This window comes from Lynx canadensis, chromosome X (genome assembly GCF_007474595.2).
Source record: "Lynx canadensis isolate LIC74 chromosome X, mLynCan4.pri.v2, whole genome shotgun sequence".
Taxonomy (NCBI): Eukaryota; Metazoa; Chordata; class Mammalia; order Carnivora; family Felidae; genus Lynx; species Lynx canadensis.
This window is the reverse complement of record NC_044321.2, coordinates 11,839,918-11,859,363: the sequence shown is the minus strand read 5'-3', so window position 1 is coordinate 11,859,363 and position 19,446 is coordinate 11,839,918. Positions and strand designations below refer to the sequence as shown.

At 44.0% G+C, this 19,446-nt stretch overlaps 1 protein-coding gene across 4 annotated transcripts in view; it reads right to left on the bottom strand.

Moving 5' to 3' along the window:
* CA5B (carbonic anhydrase 5B) overlaps positions 1 to 18,233 on the bottom strand; it is a 51,119-nt gene extending 32,886 nt beyond the window's left edge. The window contains exons 1-3 of one of the 4 annotated variants that reach the window (XM_030305049.1): positions 18,137 to 18,217; positions 16,665 to 16,704; positions 8,221 to 8,415 (exon numbers count right to left, since the gene is read on the bottom strand). In XM_030305049.1, the coding sequence (XP_030160909.1) occupies positions 8,221 to 8,362 (142 nt within the window). In that variant the 5' untranslated portion in view covers positions 8,363 to 8,415; positions 16,665 to 16,704; positions 18,137 to 18,217. Of the gene's footprint in view, positions 1 to 7,729; positions 7,926 to 8,220; positions 8,416 to 16,664; positions 16,705 to 18,136 lie in introns of those variants that run through there. The other 3 variants (XM_030305048.2, XM_030305051.1, XM_030305052.1) reach the window with 3 other exon arrangements.
* Between the last annotated feature and the right edge of the window lie 1,213 nt (positions 18,234 to 19,446).

Below are 19,446 nucleotides of genomic sequence, written 5' to 3'. Positions count from 1 at the left end.
AAAAATAAAAATTTCTGTACAGCAAAGGAAATGATCAACAGAAGTAAATGGCAATCTACAGAATGGGAGAAGATATTTGCAAATGATATCTTTTTTTGGGAGAGAGAGAGAGAGCACGTGTGAGTGAGGGGAGGGACAGGGGAGAGAGAGAGGGAGGGAGGGAGAGAGAATCTTAAGCAGGCTCCACACTCAGTGTAGAACTTGATGCGGGGTTTGATCCCATGACTCTGGGATCATGACCTGAGCCAAAACCAAGAGTTGGCCACTTAACTGACTGAGCCACCCAGGTGCCCCTGCAAATGATATATCTGATAAAGGGTCATTATCTAAAATATATAAAGAAATTCTACAACTCAACACCCAAAACCCAAAAAATCCGATTTAAAAATGGACAGGAGACATTTCACCAAAAAAGACATCCAGGTGGCCAACAGACACATGAAAAGATGCTCAACATCATTCATCATCAGGAAAATGCAAATCAACACCACAATGCTGTATCACCTCACACCTGACAGGATAGCTAAAATAAAAAAATACAGGAAACAAGCGTTGGTGAGGGTGTGGAGAAAAAGGAAGTATTGTGCACTGTTGGTGGGAATGCAAACTGGTGTAGCCACTGTGGAAGACAGTATGGAGGATCCTCAAAAAATTACAAATAGAATTACCATACGATCCAGTAATGGCACTACTAGGTATTCACCCAAACAATACAAAAACACTAATTGAAAAGATATATACACCCCTATATTTATTGCAGCATTATTTACAATAGCCAAATTATGGAAACAGTCCAATGGTCCACCTATAGATGAATGGATAAAGAAAAAGTACATGTATACACAATGGAATGTTGCTAAGCCATAAAAAAGAATGAGATCCTTTGCCATTTGCAACAACACAGATGGAGCTAGAGAGTATGATGCTAAATAAAGTAAGTCAGTCAGAGAAAGACAAATACCATATGATTTCACTGATATGTGGAATTTATGAAACAAAACGAAGGAACAAAGATAAAAAGAGACAAACCAAGAAACAGATTCTTAACTATAGAGAACAAACTGGTGGTTACCAGAGGGGCAGTGGGGGGGGGAATGGGTAAAGTAGGTGAAGGGGATTAAGAGTACATTTATTATGATGAGCACTGAGTAATGTATAGAATTGCTGAATCTCTATATTTTACACCTGAAACTAATATAACACTGCATGTTAACTATACTGGAATTAAAATAAAAATTTTTAATGGTAAAAAAAAGGTAATTAAGCTTGAAATCTTGAAACTAGATATTTCCTATTTTTTTAAAGACTCCAATAATTTCGTAACAACAAGGAAAAGTTCCAGCAAAGGAGATTTAAAGGAAACTACATGGCCAATCAGTATTCTTGTGGTGGTTCTGTAAATAATTAGGCCAAATTTTTAAAACTAGACTTACTTTGTAAACAAATATTAAATTTGACTATCTTTGGTAGAAATCAGGGTGATTACAGAAAGGAAAAAGTATGTTTCAATAACACACCTATGTAAATACTAGATTCTAATACTGTCTGTTACAAACAAGGCTAGCTCCTAATTTCTTCTAGTCCCTTCCAATGCTTTGCTGCAACTGTCCAAACTAATGCTTTTGATTTTTGTTCCTCCTTTCTGAATTGGATTCATTTGAGAACTAAAACTGCCCTTTTTCCCCCGAAGCCCTGCAAAATAAATATAAACCACCTGATGTAAGTTCAGAGAAATCACAACAGCTCATGTGTAGACAATCTTCATGCCTGCTCTTCTATTGGCCACGCAAAAATCACCACAGACACTCAGAACTACAAACCAGGAAGTTCTGTCACACTGCCACTGCCTGCTCTCACTCTATCTGAAGATGCTTCGAGCTTGACATCTAGAAATCCTCTCCACCAGCTATCCTCAGAACAAAAAAAAACTGATGTATATTTTGACCTAATCAATAACCATTGTTTTTCTTTTGTTTCCACAGAAATGCCTGTTGTCTAATACCCAATGACTTGAACCAAAGGCCTAATTTTGAAAACACATCTGCATCATGGTAGAGATGAAATGAACTTAGCTGAATTGACTTACTGTCAGGACTAAGACTGGTTCAATGAGATGGAACAATTTGCCAGCTCAACTTTTTTTTTTTTTAATTTTTTTTTTTTCAACGTTTATTTATTTTTGGGACAGAGAGAGACAGAGCATGAACGGGGGAGGGGCAGAGAGAGAGGGAGACACAGAATCGGAAACAGGCTCCAGGCTCCGAGCCATCAGCCCAGAGCCCGACGCGGGGCTCGAACTCACAGACCGCGAGATCGTGACCTGGCTGAAGTCGGACGCTTAACCGACTGCGCCACCCAGGCGCCCCGCCAGCTCAACTTTTAATGTGTAGAAACTTAAGGCAAGTTTCAGAGGAACGAACTGCAGGGGCCACGGGTAGGCTGCCCCAAGATAGGCCACTTTGGCATGAATGCTATTTTGTGTTAAAAGCAAATAACCCCAGCAGGTTCAGGAAAAGCTCTGTACCTCTCCCTCAACTGCTTGCTTATACCAGGAAGAGAGCTACTAATAAAGAGTCCTCTTTACTTAAGAGACTGATCTTAATAGGGCAACCTTTGTTTTCCAAACATCTCTTCACACCTTCCTGCTAATGGTCTTCCTCCCCTTTGTCCTCAGACCCCTACCCCTGTCTGTAGCTCATATAAGCCTCATGTTGCCTCACTATACTTGGAATTTTCATGTCTGTGGATTTCCCTTATGTATGCTATTAAATTTGATCTTCCTTTAATCTGTCTCATGTCAATTCGATTCTCAGTCCGGCTAGCAGGAACTGGGTAAAAGAAATGCTTCCCCCTTAACAGTTCATATGATCACATCTACCCATTTCTCATTTCTTAAAATCCTACAGGCTCTCAAGATCACTTCAAGGCCCTTCCCAGACAACCCCACACTACATTAAGCATCCCTTGATATCTATTCTCTGTACCTGCACTGCGTAATAAGGTAACCACTCACCTTGCGTGACTGTTCAAATTGAGATGTGCTATAAATACAAAACAGCGAGGGACCTTAAAGACTTAGCACAAAGCAATGTAAAATATTTCATTTAGAATTTTTATACTCATCTCATGTTAAAATGAGAATATTTTGGATATGCTAGGTTAAATATTCTTCCTCCCCAACAAATATACTGGCAAAAATATTTTTAACTATATACTATATACATATATATATGTATATATGTATATGTATATGTCAAGTTTATTTATTTATTTGTTTTGAGAGAGAGAGCGAGAGAGAGAGGGAGAAAGAGTACAAGTTGGGGAGAGGTAGAGAGAAAGGGAAAGAGAGAATCCCAATGCGGGGCTCAATCTCAAGAAAGTGAGATCATGACTTGACCTGAAATCAAGAGTCAGACACTTAACCAACTGAGCCACCCAGGTGCCCCTTTATATACTATATTTTGCCTATGTTTTTGCTATTTTAGAATTAATTTTCCCATTTTATTGAGATGTAATTGACATTATTTGTTCTTTTTAAAGATGTAGTTATTAGAAAATACAGAATTGCCTATATGGCTCTCATATTGGTGGTTCACATTATTCATCTACTGGACATTGTTATTCTAGGCCCTCATTGTTTTTTTCTCATTCGCCTTGCCCTGTTACCATCCTTTTTCTTGAGCTGTACAATTTTCTCATGTGACTGAAGACCATCCTAGTAGGCCCGAGGGCTTAGCACAGTGATAGGATACACAGGGACAGCCCCCTCCCATGTGATATTGTTAGGGATGATCACAGAATCATAAATTGTCTTCTCAGAGCATGAGGGCTGTAAAAGGCACTTTGATGTTGAGCCCAGGTAACAGCAGCATACACATGCAGTCAACAACACAGAAGACTAAAGGCCACAGTTCCTGGGGGTCAGTTCAGGGCTGTTTGTTAGCTCCTTGTTGCTGCTGATACCCCTGAAGCTATTAATACAATTCCAAGCAGCTCTTAATTAGCCTATTGTTTCTCAAGGTTATTTGAATGTTAATGAAAAACTCTATCTGGGGCATCCTGAATCTGTATTGTTTAGGGATTATTAGAGTTCTTTGTGAACACATTGCAAAACAAACTTTTTACTACTATTGTCCTCTAGGATTTTTATCCTTCAAAATTAACTGGAGAAATAACAGAACAACTTTCTAACACAGTTCAACTATAATACAGACCAGTCCTGTCCAATAGAACTTTCTCTGATGATGGAAATTTCCATTGTGGTAAGTGCTAGCAACATGTGGCCATAACATTTTAATACATTTATATTTACATGAAAATACACACATGGGGTTAGTGGCTAGATTTTATACAGGGCAGAGAGTGGGGCACAGAGAAAGTGGGCTCTGTGCTGACAGCAGAGAGCCTGATGTGGGGCTTGAACTCACGAACCATGAGATCATGACCTGAGGCAAATTTGGACGCTTAACTGACTGAGCCACTCAGGTGCCCCCATACAGTGCCATTCTATTCCATGTTGTCCTAAAATAATATTTCTCTTCCATCTAAACATAGAGATCATGAAAAATAAGAATCAATGAAATAATAACAAATAAAAATACGTACTATTTCAATTCTAGATGATATTCTTTATATTTAATTAAGAATTAAAATTATTAAATTTATGTCATTTTGGTCTCAGATCACATGTTTAATTTTTTAGGACTTTATTCATTAATTTAAAGTACAGTGATTTCCCATTTACTCCTGCCCCCACACATGCAGCAACCCCCATTATGACCAACCCCCACCAGAGTGGTACATTTGTTATAATTCATGAACCTACACTGATACATGATAACACCCAAAGCCCATACGTTACATTGTAGTTCACTCTCGATGTTATATATTCCTTGGGTTTGGACAAATGTATACTGATCTGTATCCATCATAATATACACAGTATTTTCACTACCCTAAAAAAATCCTCTGCTCCACCTATCCATCCCTCCCTATACTCTAACACATGGCAACTACTGATCTTTTTACTGCCTGCATAGTTTTGCCTTTTCTAGAATGCCATACAGTTGGAATCACACAGTTTGTAGCCTTTTCAGATTGGCTTCTTTCACTTAGTCATATGCATTTAAGGTTCCTACATTTCTCTTCCTGGTTTCATAGCTCATTTCTTTTCAGTGAGGATATAAAATTCCATTGTCTGGATACACCATACATAAGGCATCCATTCAAGTACTGCAGGACCTCTTGGCTGTTTCCAAGTTTTGGCAATTATGAATGAAGCTGCTGTAAATATCCATGTGTAGGTTTTTGTATAGACATGAGTTTAAAACAATGCTGGGTAAATACCAAGGTACATGATTGCTGAATTGTATGGCAAGGATATATTTAGTTCTGAAAGAAACTGCCAAGTTATCTTGCAGGGTGGCTGCACCATTTTCACCAGCAATGAGTAAGAGTTTGTGTTGCTCCACACCCTCATACCCACTCGGCATGCTCAGTGTTCTGGAATTTGGCCACTGTAATAGGTGTTTGGTGATATCTTATTATTGTGTTAGTTTGTATTTCCCTGATCACAGATCACATAGTGGGGCATCTTTTTATATTCTTATTTGCCATCTATAGATCTTCTTTGGTGAGGTGTCTGTTAAGTAAGGTCTTTGATCTGTTTTTAATTAGACTTTTTTATTGTTGACTGTTGGGCTTCATTTTCTGATCTACTCTAACACTGAATGTTTTATGTGACAATTAACATAAATTTCAGTAGAAGATATACTAAGTGAATTTGATTTTATTTTCATCTTGGGTAACAGGGGCAGGCTTTTAGCTTTATTTTATCATACTACAAGTCCCCAAATTAGGACTGTCAACACTGTCTGCTACTTGAGATAACAGCGAACAGTGATCTGAGTCGACAGCCAATGATTCCCTGGGAGGTGAGAAGCAGGGACTGAAGGTGAATCCCAGAGCCCAAGGCCCTAGTAAAATGCTGCTTCCTGAATTTGCCATATCCTCCTACTTCATTTACTCCTCATTCCGCTTAACCCAATCTTTTTTTTTTTCTTAATGTTTTTATTTTATTTTTGAGACAGAGAGAGAGCATGAGCAGAGAAGGGGCAGAGAGAGAGGGAGACACAGAATCGGAAGCAGGCTCCAGGCTCTGAGCCATCAGCACAGAGCCCAATGCGGGGCTCGAACTCACAGACTGTGAGATCATGACCTGAGCCGAAGTCGGACGCTCAACCGACTGAGCCACCCAGGCGCCGCCCACTTAACCCAATCTTAAAAATGGTCACAAAAACATCTGATGGGGGCACTGAGCCTATGACGATAAGGACGGTGATGACGATAATCGTAGTACTAGGAGTAGGAGTACTTGCCAACACAGTCCTCACTGTACGGCGGCCACTAGCTACGGGCTTTGCAGGTTATCTTTTCTAGCCCTCAACGATCTTGGGTCATTCTTGGTCACACAAGTACACAACGGGGCCTTCTGCCGTCGTATTAAGCTGCCAGTGGCTCAGAGCAGCAGAAATTACAATATTCTCCCCAGTGAAAACAGGAGGGGCAGAGCAATATGCCAAAAGCAAAACCAAATCATGACTGTCGCCTGTTTCTCTTAGTAAGTTAAAAACAAGAACATCTGATGTGAAAAATTAATCAAGGAAAGCCCACACCTCCCCAAGCCACCGCGTTTTGTTTGTCAGCACTAAAAGAAGCAAGACATATGTATGTTGGACTTTAGACCTTTATCTTTCAACTCTCTGTTAAAAAAAAAAAAAAGTAAAACTTTGGTAGTTACATAAATATGACTCTTTTTTTCCATTTGAAGCCTCAGACCACAAAATGCCAGTGTTGAGAATAAGCCAGTCCCAGTAGGATGTGGGTCTGCTGGTAGGAAGCCACACCCAGCAACCAGAAATTTATTATGACTCCGACCAATTCATTTTAATGAGAACATTGTCAATGTTAGAGGAAACAAAGTAAATTCATAATAAAAATGCATTTGTGAAGAAGTTTCAAGTCCTTGGATTTAGCTAGATTAGTACTACTGATATAAAAGCATTCCTTTCTTACCTTCTTTTTTTAGTATGTGCTTATGATGTCAAAAGAGAGAAAACCCAGAGAGAAAAAGCAGAGAAACCCAGACTTAGGAGGAAACCAACATTTGAAAACCCTGCGTCAATTCCTTTAAGATAATAGAAAATATGAAAAATTCCTCTTTCACAATATACTTAGGCATTTTACCTCTCCACAAATTCAAACTCACCTCTCCACAAAAACATGCATTCTTATTCTCTCCTCTTGTCCCACTGATTTTTAACCAGGGCAATTCTGTCTCCCGCAGAGCTCATTTAGTAATGTCTGCTGACATTTATTGTTGTTCTAACTGGGTGAGGGTGCAACTGTCATCTCTGTGGATGACCACTGTGGATACAGGGCAGGGATGCAGCTAATCACCCTACAGTGCACGCTTCACGTGCAACATCACAGAGTGGCCCATCCCCCCGGTCAGTAGTGCCTCGGTGGACAATCCCTGCACCACAGGGATGTGCCAGGTAGCTGGTGTCTCAGGAGAAGAACGGGATGCGGGAGGTGGCAGGAGAGACCATCTGCCGCCTCCCTTGATGCCGCACTGACAGCAGAGCACACGCTGGCAAGCTGCTCGGCTGGAATTAACTCTGCAGTTTGTCTCTCGGGAAAGAATATTCCAGAGCGCGAAGCCACTGACCTGCTGGCAAACGTGAATACGCAACTTGCAGAACGTTAGGATTCACGGGGAGAACTCGCCGTCTGTGGATCCACGTTAGTAAGAAGACCACTGCTAACCACAACAGCACAGAACAGGTTCCAGAGTACCGGAAACTGGGACATCTCCCTTGTCCTATTTCGGCACGACATCCTTTGAACATGTTAGAATCGGTCAAGGAAAGGACTTTCTGAACCTTATGACGGTTTTGCAATATACGTGTATCAAATCATCACGCTGCACAACTTCGACTTACACAATGTTATGTGGCAACTACATCTCAATGAACCTGGGGGAAAAGAATTTTCCACATTTATCTGAGAAGACAAGTAGAGAAACAAGTAGCTGTTCTCACGGTTCTTAGGGCACAGAATCCCACTCTGGAATGCCACTGACAGCACGTGGATAAGCAGGACACACGTGATTGCTACGAAACCAGCCTTTCGCTCTCTCGAAGGCAACGGGGTACTCACAGGCTCGGTTCCGGGTTTTGTACGTGCAGGTGTAGAGGCTGCAGGGCCTCGCCGGCACGGAGCTGGGGATCTGGAATCTTCTCCACGGTGACCTGCATGGAGAGGCTTGCAGAATGGCCCTGAGGATACTCATCACCACCATGTTTAGCTTGAAATGTTGATCAGGCCCGAAATAACATGCAGGAACCTAATAACCTAGAGGGAGGAGGACAGAGAAGGCGAAGCTGTAAACAACCGAGGGTGACCATCGAGCAGAAGCTCTGAGTAGGGCAACAACATTAGGACTCTGAGCACACATGGTGGGGCGGGGGTGCGGAGGGGTGGAGGGGGAATGAGTCAAGAGTTAATCCACTCCTCTTCCTGAAAATTACCTGCCACTCCAGCAGGAAAGATCCTTTGCTGTCAAGTCTCCTTCCCACTTCTGCCTGCACACCAGCCACAAGGACTCCGGTTCTTCCCGCTCCCTATGCTCCCTCTGGCCTCAGGGCTTGTACAGATGCTCCTCCTTCTCTGGACCACTCTCCCTCCATCCCCACCTGGTTCTTCCCCCCCCACCCCCCTCCAGGTGTTCCACTCCAGCATCACTTCCTAGAAGCCTCCCCTGACCGGCACTCACCAGGTGAGCCCAGCACCCTCGTCTCCCTCATGGTGCTCCTTGCAGTTGAACACCTGATCAGGAATGTACTTTATGACGCCACCTTCCTGGCAGCCGAGCCCCATGGTGGTAGGGACCATGTCTGTCTCTCCCGTAGCTGTATCTCTTACTGTCTGGCACCTGATGGCCACTCAGTGACCTGGGCACACTTCCTTGGCGATAGAGAAGATGTTGATCTTAACTAATTTCAAGAACCACAAACTGTGAAGTGATGCCAGAATGTTCTAAGACAGTATGAAGGGTTTTTCCTTTTCCTAGATGCCACTGTCACCCATTTGTGGGGTTATTTATACTTCTGAAACACTTTGGAATGCTTGCCATTTAAGGGTAGGGCCCCAATCCCTACCTGTAAGATCTGAAGGACCCCCAAAGTTCTGTACGATCTGAAGGAGGGCCATAGCTAAATATGAGTCTAAGCTGGTCTCACAGGGATGGAAGTTCTGCCAGTAAACGTTTGTATTTCAACATTTATCGTCATTTCCTTTGTTCCAGGCACCATGTTGGGTGCCGGGATGCAAAGCCGAACAAGGCACGAACTCTACCTTCCAGGTATGCCATTAATTTCTCCTGCTCAGGGCCTCTTGAAATGCACATCATACGGGAAGGGAAACCATGACTCCTCAGATTGTGCCTTCAGCCTATTAGAGGCCTCTCAACTGTCTGGCAATGGTGGGGGAAGGAGAGGTGCCCAAAGGCATAAAAAGAGAAATAATGATCCCTAGCAATGCTGAGCAAAGAGGCAAATGTTCTCATTTCACCCTTTCCTCTCTTCATGTACTTCACTGGTTTTAACTGGCGGTGAACTAGCTCTTCTCCCCTGTGCTGCTGCCCTTAACCTTGCTAGATCTGAGCTAGAGGAGAGGTCTACATCTAAGGGAAAGGAGAGAAAAAAAAAATCACACCTGAAGTGTGTCCAGTAAAAACAGGAAGGAGAGTTACTTCCTGTTACTACCTGAAAGGAACCAGTGAGGGTTCCAGGCAGAACCCTTCATGACCATCAACGAGCCATGTGTCTGGCCAAGTACTGTAAAGTGACCTGTGGCAAGCAGCCAGCCTTGAAACCTGGTGCCATGTACCCTGTTGTATACATCACTTTGCCAGTGAACACACTGAACACAGGAAGCAAAGATGCATGGTCGCTGCATTAAAGGGGACTGGTAGAAAGTTCTGAATCCCATGGAGCCTCCTCGCCTGCAGGCCTAACTCCTTACCTGGGGTCTTTAGATCAGCGACAACTAAACTATGTTTGCATTGCCAACAGGTATCAGAAATTCTCAAACCAACATAAAATCACTTTTGTTTAGTTTTATGTGTGTGTGCGTATACATACGCATACACATTTTGGGGCGGCATGTCAATATGTACCTTCTTTAAGCTATGCAGATTTCAAATATAGATTGGTAATAAACTTTCAAGATATTATCAGGTTTTTTTAATGTTTATTTATTCAAGAGAGAGAGAGCATGCGTGCACGTACACACGAGCAGGGGAGGGGCAGAGAGAGAGAGAAAAAAAATCCCAGGTAGGTTCCGTGCTCAGCACAGAGCCCAACACGGGGCTTGATCCCATGACCCTGGGATCATGACCTGAGCCAAAATTAGGAGTCGGATGCTCAACTGACAGAGCCACACAGGCTGCTTCTCAAGATATTATCTTGATAGTGCCTTGTGCCAAATAAAAGTACCTCATTTTCAAATCCCTCCATTCACTGAATTAACTCATCAGGTGTATGAAATAATAGACCATCGGCTACCTCCTTTCAGAATCTATTTCTTTTTTGTCCTTAATTTTTTCTTTTGGCAAACTTCAAATTCGTACAAACAGTGGAAATACTATAATAAAACCACCTCTATACCCAATACTTTATTCCAACAATCATCTGCTGGTGGCCAAGCATCTACCCTCTCTTCTACTTCCCCTCTCTGTATTACTTTGAAGCAAAAGGTCGACATCTTAGAAACTTATCCATGATTGTTTTCCATAGGAAAATATCTCCAAATTTATAGTTTCTTCTCCACAAAAATCATCTGTAGAAAATACCCTCTGGTGTTGTTTATGGACAGAATATGAAAACAATCAATTTTCCAAAATTAAAAACGTGGCAAAAAAGCCCAGTAACCTGATATTTTCTCAGTACCTGCCTATCCCTTCATGTAAACATTTCACCTCTCTCTTGATATCTCCACCCTAATCTTGGATGAGAGTCATATCAAGACCTTTATGCTTTTTTCTAACTTGTAAGACTATGTGCAGCATGAAACTGTATAATTTATAATTGCAGATCAGCAGAGTAAAAGGATTATATGAACTGAAATATGTAAGAATAAGGCTTAATGTACACACTTCATCTTATGCAAGAAAGAATCTAGAACCAGAGAAGAAGGAGAAACATTTGTTCAGTAATGCTATACATGACGTTGACTCTTTCTGTGACTTCAAATGGTCTAAGGGCTGAAAAAGCTCTCAGAAAAGCTGGTAAGTGTTGTATAAATGAAAGTTCTTATTATTCAAATCGAGTTTGCTAAAATGCTACTGATGCTATAAATGCAAACACTAAGAAAACAGAAAGCAGTTTGGGACAATTTTTAATTTCATGTTTTTTGTTTTCTTTTTGAGACAATGCCATTAAACAATTCCAACTACAGAAGGTTCTTTCTGATAAAATCAATTTGACGGTAACATTTTTTTCTTTTTTCTTCAATGTTTACTTATTTTTGATATATAGAGAGACAGGGAGAGAGGGAGAGAGAGAACGAGCAGGGGAGGGACAGAGAGAGAGGGAGACACAGAATCCAAAGCAGGATCCAGGCTCTGAGCTGTCAGCACAGAGCCCAAAGTGGGGCATGGACTCATGAACCGTGAGATCATGACCTGAGCCAAAGTTGGACGCTTACCTGACTGAGCCACCCAGGCACCCCAACAATAAAATAAAATTTTAAAAATTGCTAAGAGGTATGGGGAAATCTTGCCTGAATTCTGTGCTTCTTTTCATTGATTTCCGTTCCTGACTTGAAGCAATAATGAGTGATTATCTCATGCAAAGCACCGAGTGAAGACGAAAAAGTCATGTTTTCTCCCCATTCCCACAAACTTACAATCTATAAAAAACTATTAAACATGTAACTTTTCTGGTTTTTTTTAGTTACCTTTTTATATTATGGAAAAATGTACATAATTTTTACCATTTTAACCTTTTTAAAGTGTACAATTCAGTGGCATGAAATATCACATTCACAACGTTGTGTAACCATCACCAGTATCTATACCCCAAGCTTTCATCATTCCCGGCATAAACTGTATCCCTGTTAAACAATAACTCCCCAATCCTCCCCAGCCCCCCCCCCCAGCACCCCCTGGTCTACTTTCTGCCTCTATGTATTTGCCTATTCCAGATAATTCATGTAAGTGGACTCATACAACATTTTCCCTCTGTGCCTGTATTATTTCACTTAGTATAATTAAACAAATACTTCCTAATCAAAGCCAGATGTGATGGCAGCTCTGACTTAATTCAATGAGAACACAGAGGGCAGAGGCTCTAAATTTTAGCAGGGGACAGCATCTGGACCATGTGTCACAGGAGAGAGACAATTTGAACAGGAGAGGCAAAGCTAGAGAGATAGGGGCAATGTCAGGGATGATGAGGACATTTGGGGAGGCAGGAGTGTTTAGTAGTCAAGGCTGGAGAGGACAACTGAGGTTGAAATGGGCAGAACCTTGAGCTTATTCAATAATCAATCCCAGTGTCAGAGAGAGGTCGGCAAACATATCGAAAAGGACTCCTTTCTTGCTTAACAATCTAAATGGAAAAGGAGACTTAGTAACTCCCAGGAACCCAATGATAAGTACAACATATACTCAAAAGAAGGGACATGCTGGTTGTCCTTCAAAGGGAAAGTTGCGATAAGACACAGCCAAGTGTGTGTCTGACTGCCAGGGGAGTTGTACAGACAAGTGGGTACCCACTTGGCCCTGCATAAGAGGCTGTGTGGGGATCTGAAGCATGTGAGCGTGGTGCCCAGCGAAGTCTGGGTGAATGATCCTTGGTCTAGCTCCACAGAGAGCCATCAGGAAAGTACCGTGGCATGGCCAGGGCTGTGCTCATTCCTTGGGCGACTGCCCTGCTTTCTGCAGTCATGCTGTCTGTGCACGACACTGAGGCTGGTGGCTGATGACACCCGGCCCAGAGGAAGTATCTCCTGCCCGCTTCTGGACTCGCTCTCTAGGGGTAAGGAGTACACAAAGTTCCAGCGAGCCCGCTGGTACCCTCAGCTCTTGGTCATCTTCTTTCACAAAGCCCACCAAGTTGTGGGCTGTGCGCAGGGTCTAGAAACCTGAACCATTTCTCTGTCTTCTAAGAATGCTGCTGACCTCACTGCAGTGAACATAGTCTCTGAGGATTATTTTTTTATATTTTTAGACCAAAAAATCCCGTTTTGTTACAAAGCCAAGTGTATCTGAATTTCCCATTATCCCAAGTCTGTTATGAATATTTGTTAAGGTGCTGGCCAAGCAGACGCCCAGGTGACGCAGCTGAAGGTGAAGCTGGATGGGACTGGAGATTAACTTGAAGAATATGAATTTCCAGGAGGCTGGAAGACCCTCAGGTATTATTCCACGTATACAGGATGGTTTCTGAGGACTCCATGCGCACAGCGCAGGATGGATGGGAGTGGGCAGAACGGACGCGGGAAGGTCCGTGACAAGGAGATTCCTCCAACCATCCTTCATTCAATCCATCACTCTTTCATCCTTTCGTTCATCAGGACGTCAATCAAGCAGCTACCAAATGCCAGACCCTGGTCTCGGATCACCGAGGAAATAAAACAAAGTCCCTATCCTGGTGGAAATTACATTCTAGTCGGGGAGACAGATGATAAACAGCAACGTAACACATAAGTCAGTTGCACGGACAATTAAAATAAATTCAGTGAAAAGTAGAGCAGGATGAGCTGACTCTGGAGTGCCACTGGGAAAGGAGTGTTGTTTTTGAAATAAATCGCTTGAAGGAGGCCTTACTGAGAAGGTGAAGTCTGAGCAAAAAGTTGAAGGAAATGAAGGAATTAGTTCTGGGGCTATCGGGGGAAGGGTATTCCAGGAAGACGGAATTGCCTATGCAGAGATCCTGAGGCGGGAGCATGGCTGGCACATACAAGGGATAGTAAGGAGCCCAACACGGCAGGAGCAGAGTGGACTAGCAGGACGGTAGTAGGAGACAAGGTGGAGAGATCATGAATGCCAGATCAAGTAGATTTCTAGGCCACTGTCAAGGTTCTGTCTCTAATTCAGCATCTCTCACCCTTGACATTGTTGACATTTGACCAGATAACTCTGTTTGGGGGCTGTCCCATACATTGTACGATGGTTAGCAGCATCCCTGGCCCCTACCCATTAGATGCCGATGACACGCTCCCTCCATTACGACCACCAAAAATGTGTCCTGACACCGCTGATGTTCCTTGGAGAAGGGGAATCACCCCTGAGTGGAAACCCCCGCTCTAAGTGAAATGGGGGACACAATGGAGTTTTGGGAGCAGAGAAAGGACACAACCTGATCTGGATCTTTAAAAGATCATTCAGGGTGCCTACTGGAAATCAACTGGGATGGGAGGCAGGAAAGAAGCAGGGAGATCACTCAGAATAATCCAGGGGCTGGAACGAAGGATGTCGTAGTGGAGGTGGCGAGAAGCAGTTGGGTGTTGGCTGTATCCTGGAGAGACAGCCCGTAAGATGTGAAAGAAAGGACTCAAGGATGACTGAAAGATTCTCCGCCTAATCAGCTAGAAGGACGGAGTTGCCAGGAACCGAGATGAGCACCACAGTGTGCAGAACAGGTTTCGGGTGGGACAGGAGCAGCTCAGATTTGGGCACTTGAGTTTGAAATGAAATTCCAGGAATCCAAGTGACAGAATATGAAGCGCTGACGGGACAGTGACAGTAGCGATGAACCAAGGTACTCTGTATGCAAGAGACTGCCACTTGGGTAAAAAAAACCTAGGATCCGGCACTCAACTGGAAGAGAGAAGAGGGAAGAAGTTGAAGAAGGCCCCATGATTTTATGGAGGGATGACGTTGACGGTAGAAGGAGGATGAGTCCCTGGAGAGAGAAATAAGCCCGCTCAAGGAGCAGGTGGGAAGGGAAAGAGGTCACTCTTCCCGTGAATCTTACGGAGTTGAGGTCCAAGGGGACAGCGGGAGGAAAAGTCTAGGAGAGAGTCAGTGCAGCCCTGGTGCTCAGGAGAGGTCCTGAGGTCAGAGAGAGAAGAAAATTCCCTTCCCTCCCCCAGGAGTAACAGGTGTATAGAGGGAGACTGACAAAGTGCAGTGAGGAAGCCAAGAGACAGAAGGAAGAGTCAAAGGCGATCAAGGAAGGAACAGAGCATGGAAGGTCAGGGGTGAGGAGGGTTCCAGGAAAATTCAAATAAACAGAAACTCAACTTGGCTAATGCTGGGCTACAATACCTGTAGCAACACGTGAGGTTATTTATGCCAAAGCCTAAAGATAATCCCCTCTGTTATATTAAAATTATAATTTATTGATAGTTAAATTTACCTGTTGATCTCATAAAACCTTAACTTGTAAAAACCATAAATAATGTTTATCAAACATTATATATAACAATGAACTACTAGTATACATTACTAGATTTCACAGAAAATGCATCCTTATTTAAGTTTGTTCTTAAAGATGGGACAGTAGCTTGAATGGGCCCCAGGAGCGCTCCATTTTTTTCACTATATGCCTTTGCTATCACTAATTATTTATGTACATCCTTAACTTTTACTAACATGTCCTTTGTCTGATGTTTTGCAGACTTAGAAATGTATGAAAAAAAGATTCTAAAAGCTTTTAAAGAATCATTAATAAATTATGTATTTATTAAATGATAGGGAGAGTTGATCCTTGAACAACACAGCTCCATTTGTATGTGGGTTTCTTTTTTTTTTTTTTAATTTTTTTTAACGTTTATTTACTTTTGAGACAGAGAGAGAGCATGAATGGGGGGAGAGTCAGAGAGAGAGGGAGACACAGAATCGGAAGCAGGCTCCAGGCTCCGAGCTGTCAGCACAGAGCCCAATGCGGGGCCCGAACTAGTGAACCATGAGATCATGACCTGAGCCGAAGTCGGACACTCAACCGACTGAGCCACCGAGGCGCCCCTGTGGGTTTCTTTTCAACAAATACAGTACAGTAGGGTAAATGTATTTTCTCTTCCGTATGATTCTCTTAATATTCTTTTCTCTAGCTTACTTTAAAGTTTATTTATTTATTTTGAGAGAGAGAGAGAGCGAGCAGGGGACGGGCAGAGAAAGAGGGAGAGAGAGGATCCCAAGCAGGCTCCGGGTTGGCAGCACAGAGCCTGACATAGGGCTTGAACTCATGAACCGTGAGATCATGACCTGAGCTAAAACCAAGAATCGGAGGCTCAACTGACTGAGCCACCCAGGTGCCCCTAGCTTCCTTTATTGTAATATAGTATATAATACATATAATACACAAAATATGTTAATTGGCTATGTTATTGGTAAGGTTTTTGATCAACACTAGGCTATTAGTAGTTATGTTTTAGGGGGAGTCAAAAGTTATAGATGGATTTTCGACTGGGCAGGGGGTTGGTGTCCCCTAATCCCTGTGCTGTTCAAGGGTCAGCTGTAGTTTGAACTCTGCCTGATTAAGCCATTTATATGTATGCAAAACAGACAGAAAAAAAAAAGTACTAACTAAAGGTTACAATTACACTGAAGAAAATTCCTTAATTTTCATTAGACTGACTCTCCATTTTCTCACCTCCTGAGTTCCAAAGGAAGCCAGTCTTTTGCAATATGCCCTGAAATGTAAATGAAAGGTTAAGCTGTCACGTCTTGACGAGAAAACGGAGCTTCTTCCTCTCACCCACTTCTTCCCCAAGATCGTGATCCCAATCTGGGGTGGCCAAAGGTTTCAAAATACATTTCCAGTAACTGTTTTGTGTGCCACAACCAAGCTCCCCTGTGGTGCCGATGAGATGGAATTTTCTTCCTCCCATCAGATTTCCAAAATATTCAAGTTCTCTCATTCACTCACAATTCACATTCTTTATCGAGTCCCAACTGTGAGTGGTCACAACCTTTCGCCTGGCTCCAGGGAGAACAGGGCCGGTGTGTACAGGCACAGAGAACCGTGCCCTTGATGATCTTGGCCTTCTGGTGAATTTCAGTCCTGGTTCTGACATAAAAATTATCTGAGAAAGGCCCTAGATAGCTGAAAGGTTTTCCATATTCCAACATATTCTGAGGGATGTGCAGGCAGATAAGGGGTAGGGGCTGGGGAGCTTCCCTCACCCGAAAATCTGGCTACTCCTTTCCTTATTCCAGCAAGGCTTTTAATAGCAGAGAGGAGGTGGCCACATTATCTGTAAAGGACTAAGAAGGAGAAGCAGAAAGCAATATAGTCTGTAGTATTCAGACGCTGGGAGAGAACAAGTTCGAACCAAATTCAGGTGTACACATTAACTTCTGTATTTCTCAAATTTTCCCAGGGAAAATACAGGGGACGGGAGGGTGCTTACATTAATATTAAAGAGTTGCCACCAGCCTTAAGGTAGCAGCGCTTAGCAGTGAATGCCACAAAGACTCATAACTATCAAAAATGTACTTAGGCGTTTTTCCTTCAGTTCTGGGGCGGGGCACAAAACAAAAAGGCCAGAAGTAACTGCGGAATGGAGAAGGCTCAGATTCGTCCACGTGACACAGCTGTGATGCTGAGTCCCTGCCTTGGGGGTGGCTGGGACTCCGTCCACAGACCTTGGTATAATCGGGGGTGGGGGGGAAATACAATCCAGACCCAAGTTAGTCCCAGTTTGTCGCGCCTTGGTTTCCGGAACTGCAATCTGAGATTTTGTAGCCCTTACCCCTGTCTACACCTATTTCACAGCAGGTTGGACTTGAGTTAATTCACATCCAACCACCCCTGGCAGCGCTCTCTCCTAGGGAACTGCCCTCACGCCTCCCCGCCAAATTCCCTCAGACAACTGTTTCCCCGCAAGTGCAATAACCCTAAGGAGGTGCAGCCATCTAGTTGATGAGTCCCATGGTAGAATAGGGCTGCGGGGGTGAAAGAGCGGCGCCCCGCGGGGACCCCGGCAATTCTCGCTGGACCAACAGCTGTCCCGAGTCTGAGACCTGGCGTGGTGGGGCGGGGGGTGTGAGGAGGGTCTCAGCCCTCCCCGAGTCGGCGTGTCTCCGCTGTAGCCCCCACTCCAGTCGGCTACCGGCCCTTACCTTAGCGTTTCTCCAGAGCGCGAACCTTGGCGGCTAGCTCTAGTCCCGGGACCTGCCGCTAGTGCGGGGGGCCATCATAGCCACGCCCCACCGTCACGCCCCACCGCCTAGGCCACGCCCCTCTCATTTAGGCCTCTCCCCACAGGGCAGGACCACGCCCCTTCACGTCCTTACGTGCTGCCCTGACCACGCCCCCCGACCGTGCTCTCCGTAGTCCGCGGCCTGGCCCCTCCCGCCCGGCCACAGCCGCGCCTCCCCACCCGGGCCACCGCCCTGAGCTCCCCCTGGGCCCAGCCCTCCACCTTGGTTACGCCCCTGCGCTCCGCTCTGGCCCCGCTTGCCCCGCTTGCCCTGAGCCCCTAGCGCTCCCTCCTACCAGGCGGGACTTGATCGTAGGAATTTGAGATCGCGTGGGCGGCCTCCCCTTGTCTCTAGAGAAACACTCCCGGGTCTGGGAACTGAGCGCTGGCGACATTTTGTCGGGTGCAATCAGACTGCAGGCTTACGAGCCTCGTGTAGAGAGAATGATTTTCTCAGGTTTCTCCCATTTGCAAACATGAAGACTGAATGTACTGAGAGCACGTGGCTCAGTAGGGAAACGCAAGCATTGGACGAGTCACGCAGCCGTGTCCCTTTCCCGCTATTTTCATGTCCACTTTACCTGAGTTTGTTCAGGCCAGTTTTCACATTTGAACTAGAATTTGAAACTGCCCCTTTGTGCCAGTTTTCACATCCTCTCAACCAGAACTATGGGCCAATGTTTTTTCTAGTCCCTCAGCCAACCTTAAGTGCTAGACAGACTAGTGGAGTAAACAGAATTCCTGTATTTCCTGATGCCTCCTCCAGATGACCTTGGCTAGGCACCCAGTGAGCTTCGGCTGTCTACGGCCTGTAGAGACACGACCACAATGAGACTGAAACTCTGGTTGCAGCCCTGTGTGCGCTCTGAAATCACTGTGCTAGCCTTACTCTCTCCACTTAAAACTCTGGGTCCACAAGAGAAATGTGAAGGTTATAACCAGCTTTTCTACCCCTGTGCAGAAATCTGATTCATTAATTCAAATCCTATTTTTTGAGTACATGCTCCCGTAACAAAGGAGATGAGCTTCAAGGAGCTTAGAGTCTGAAGTTGTCCCAACTTGGGACTCAATGTGACAAGAAATGATGAGAAAGAGAAGATGTGGCAAGGGGCTGATAGGTGGAAAAGGATTTGGTAAGCACAAGTCTTCTTGATTTGATTAGTAGGGATATTTTGGGTAGCAAACACAGGAAGCCACTTTTATGGGCCTTAGTATACTTCTTTACACAAT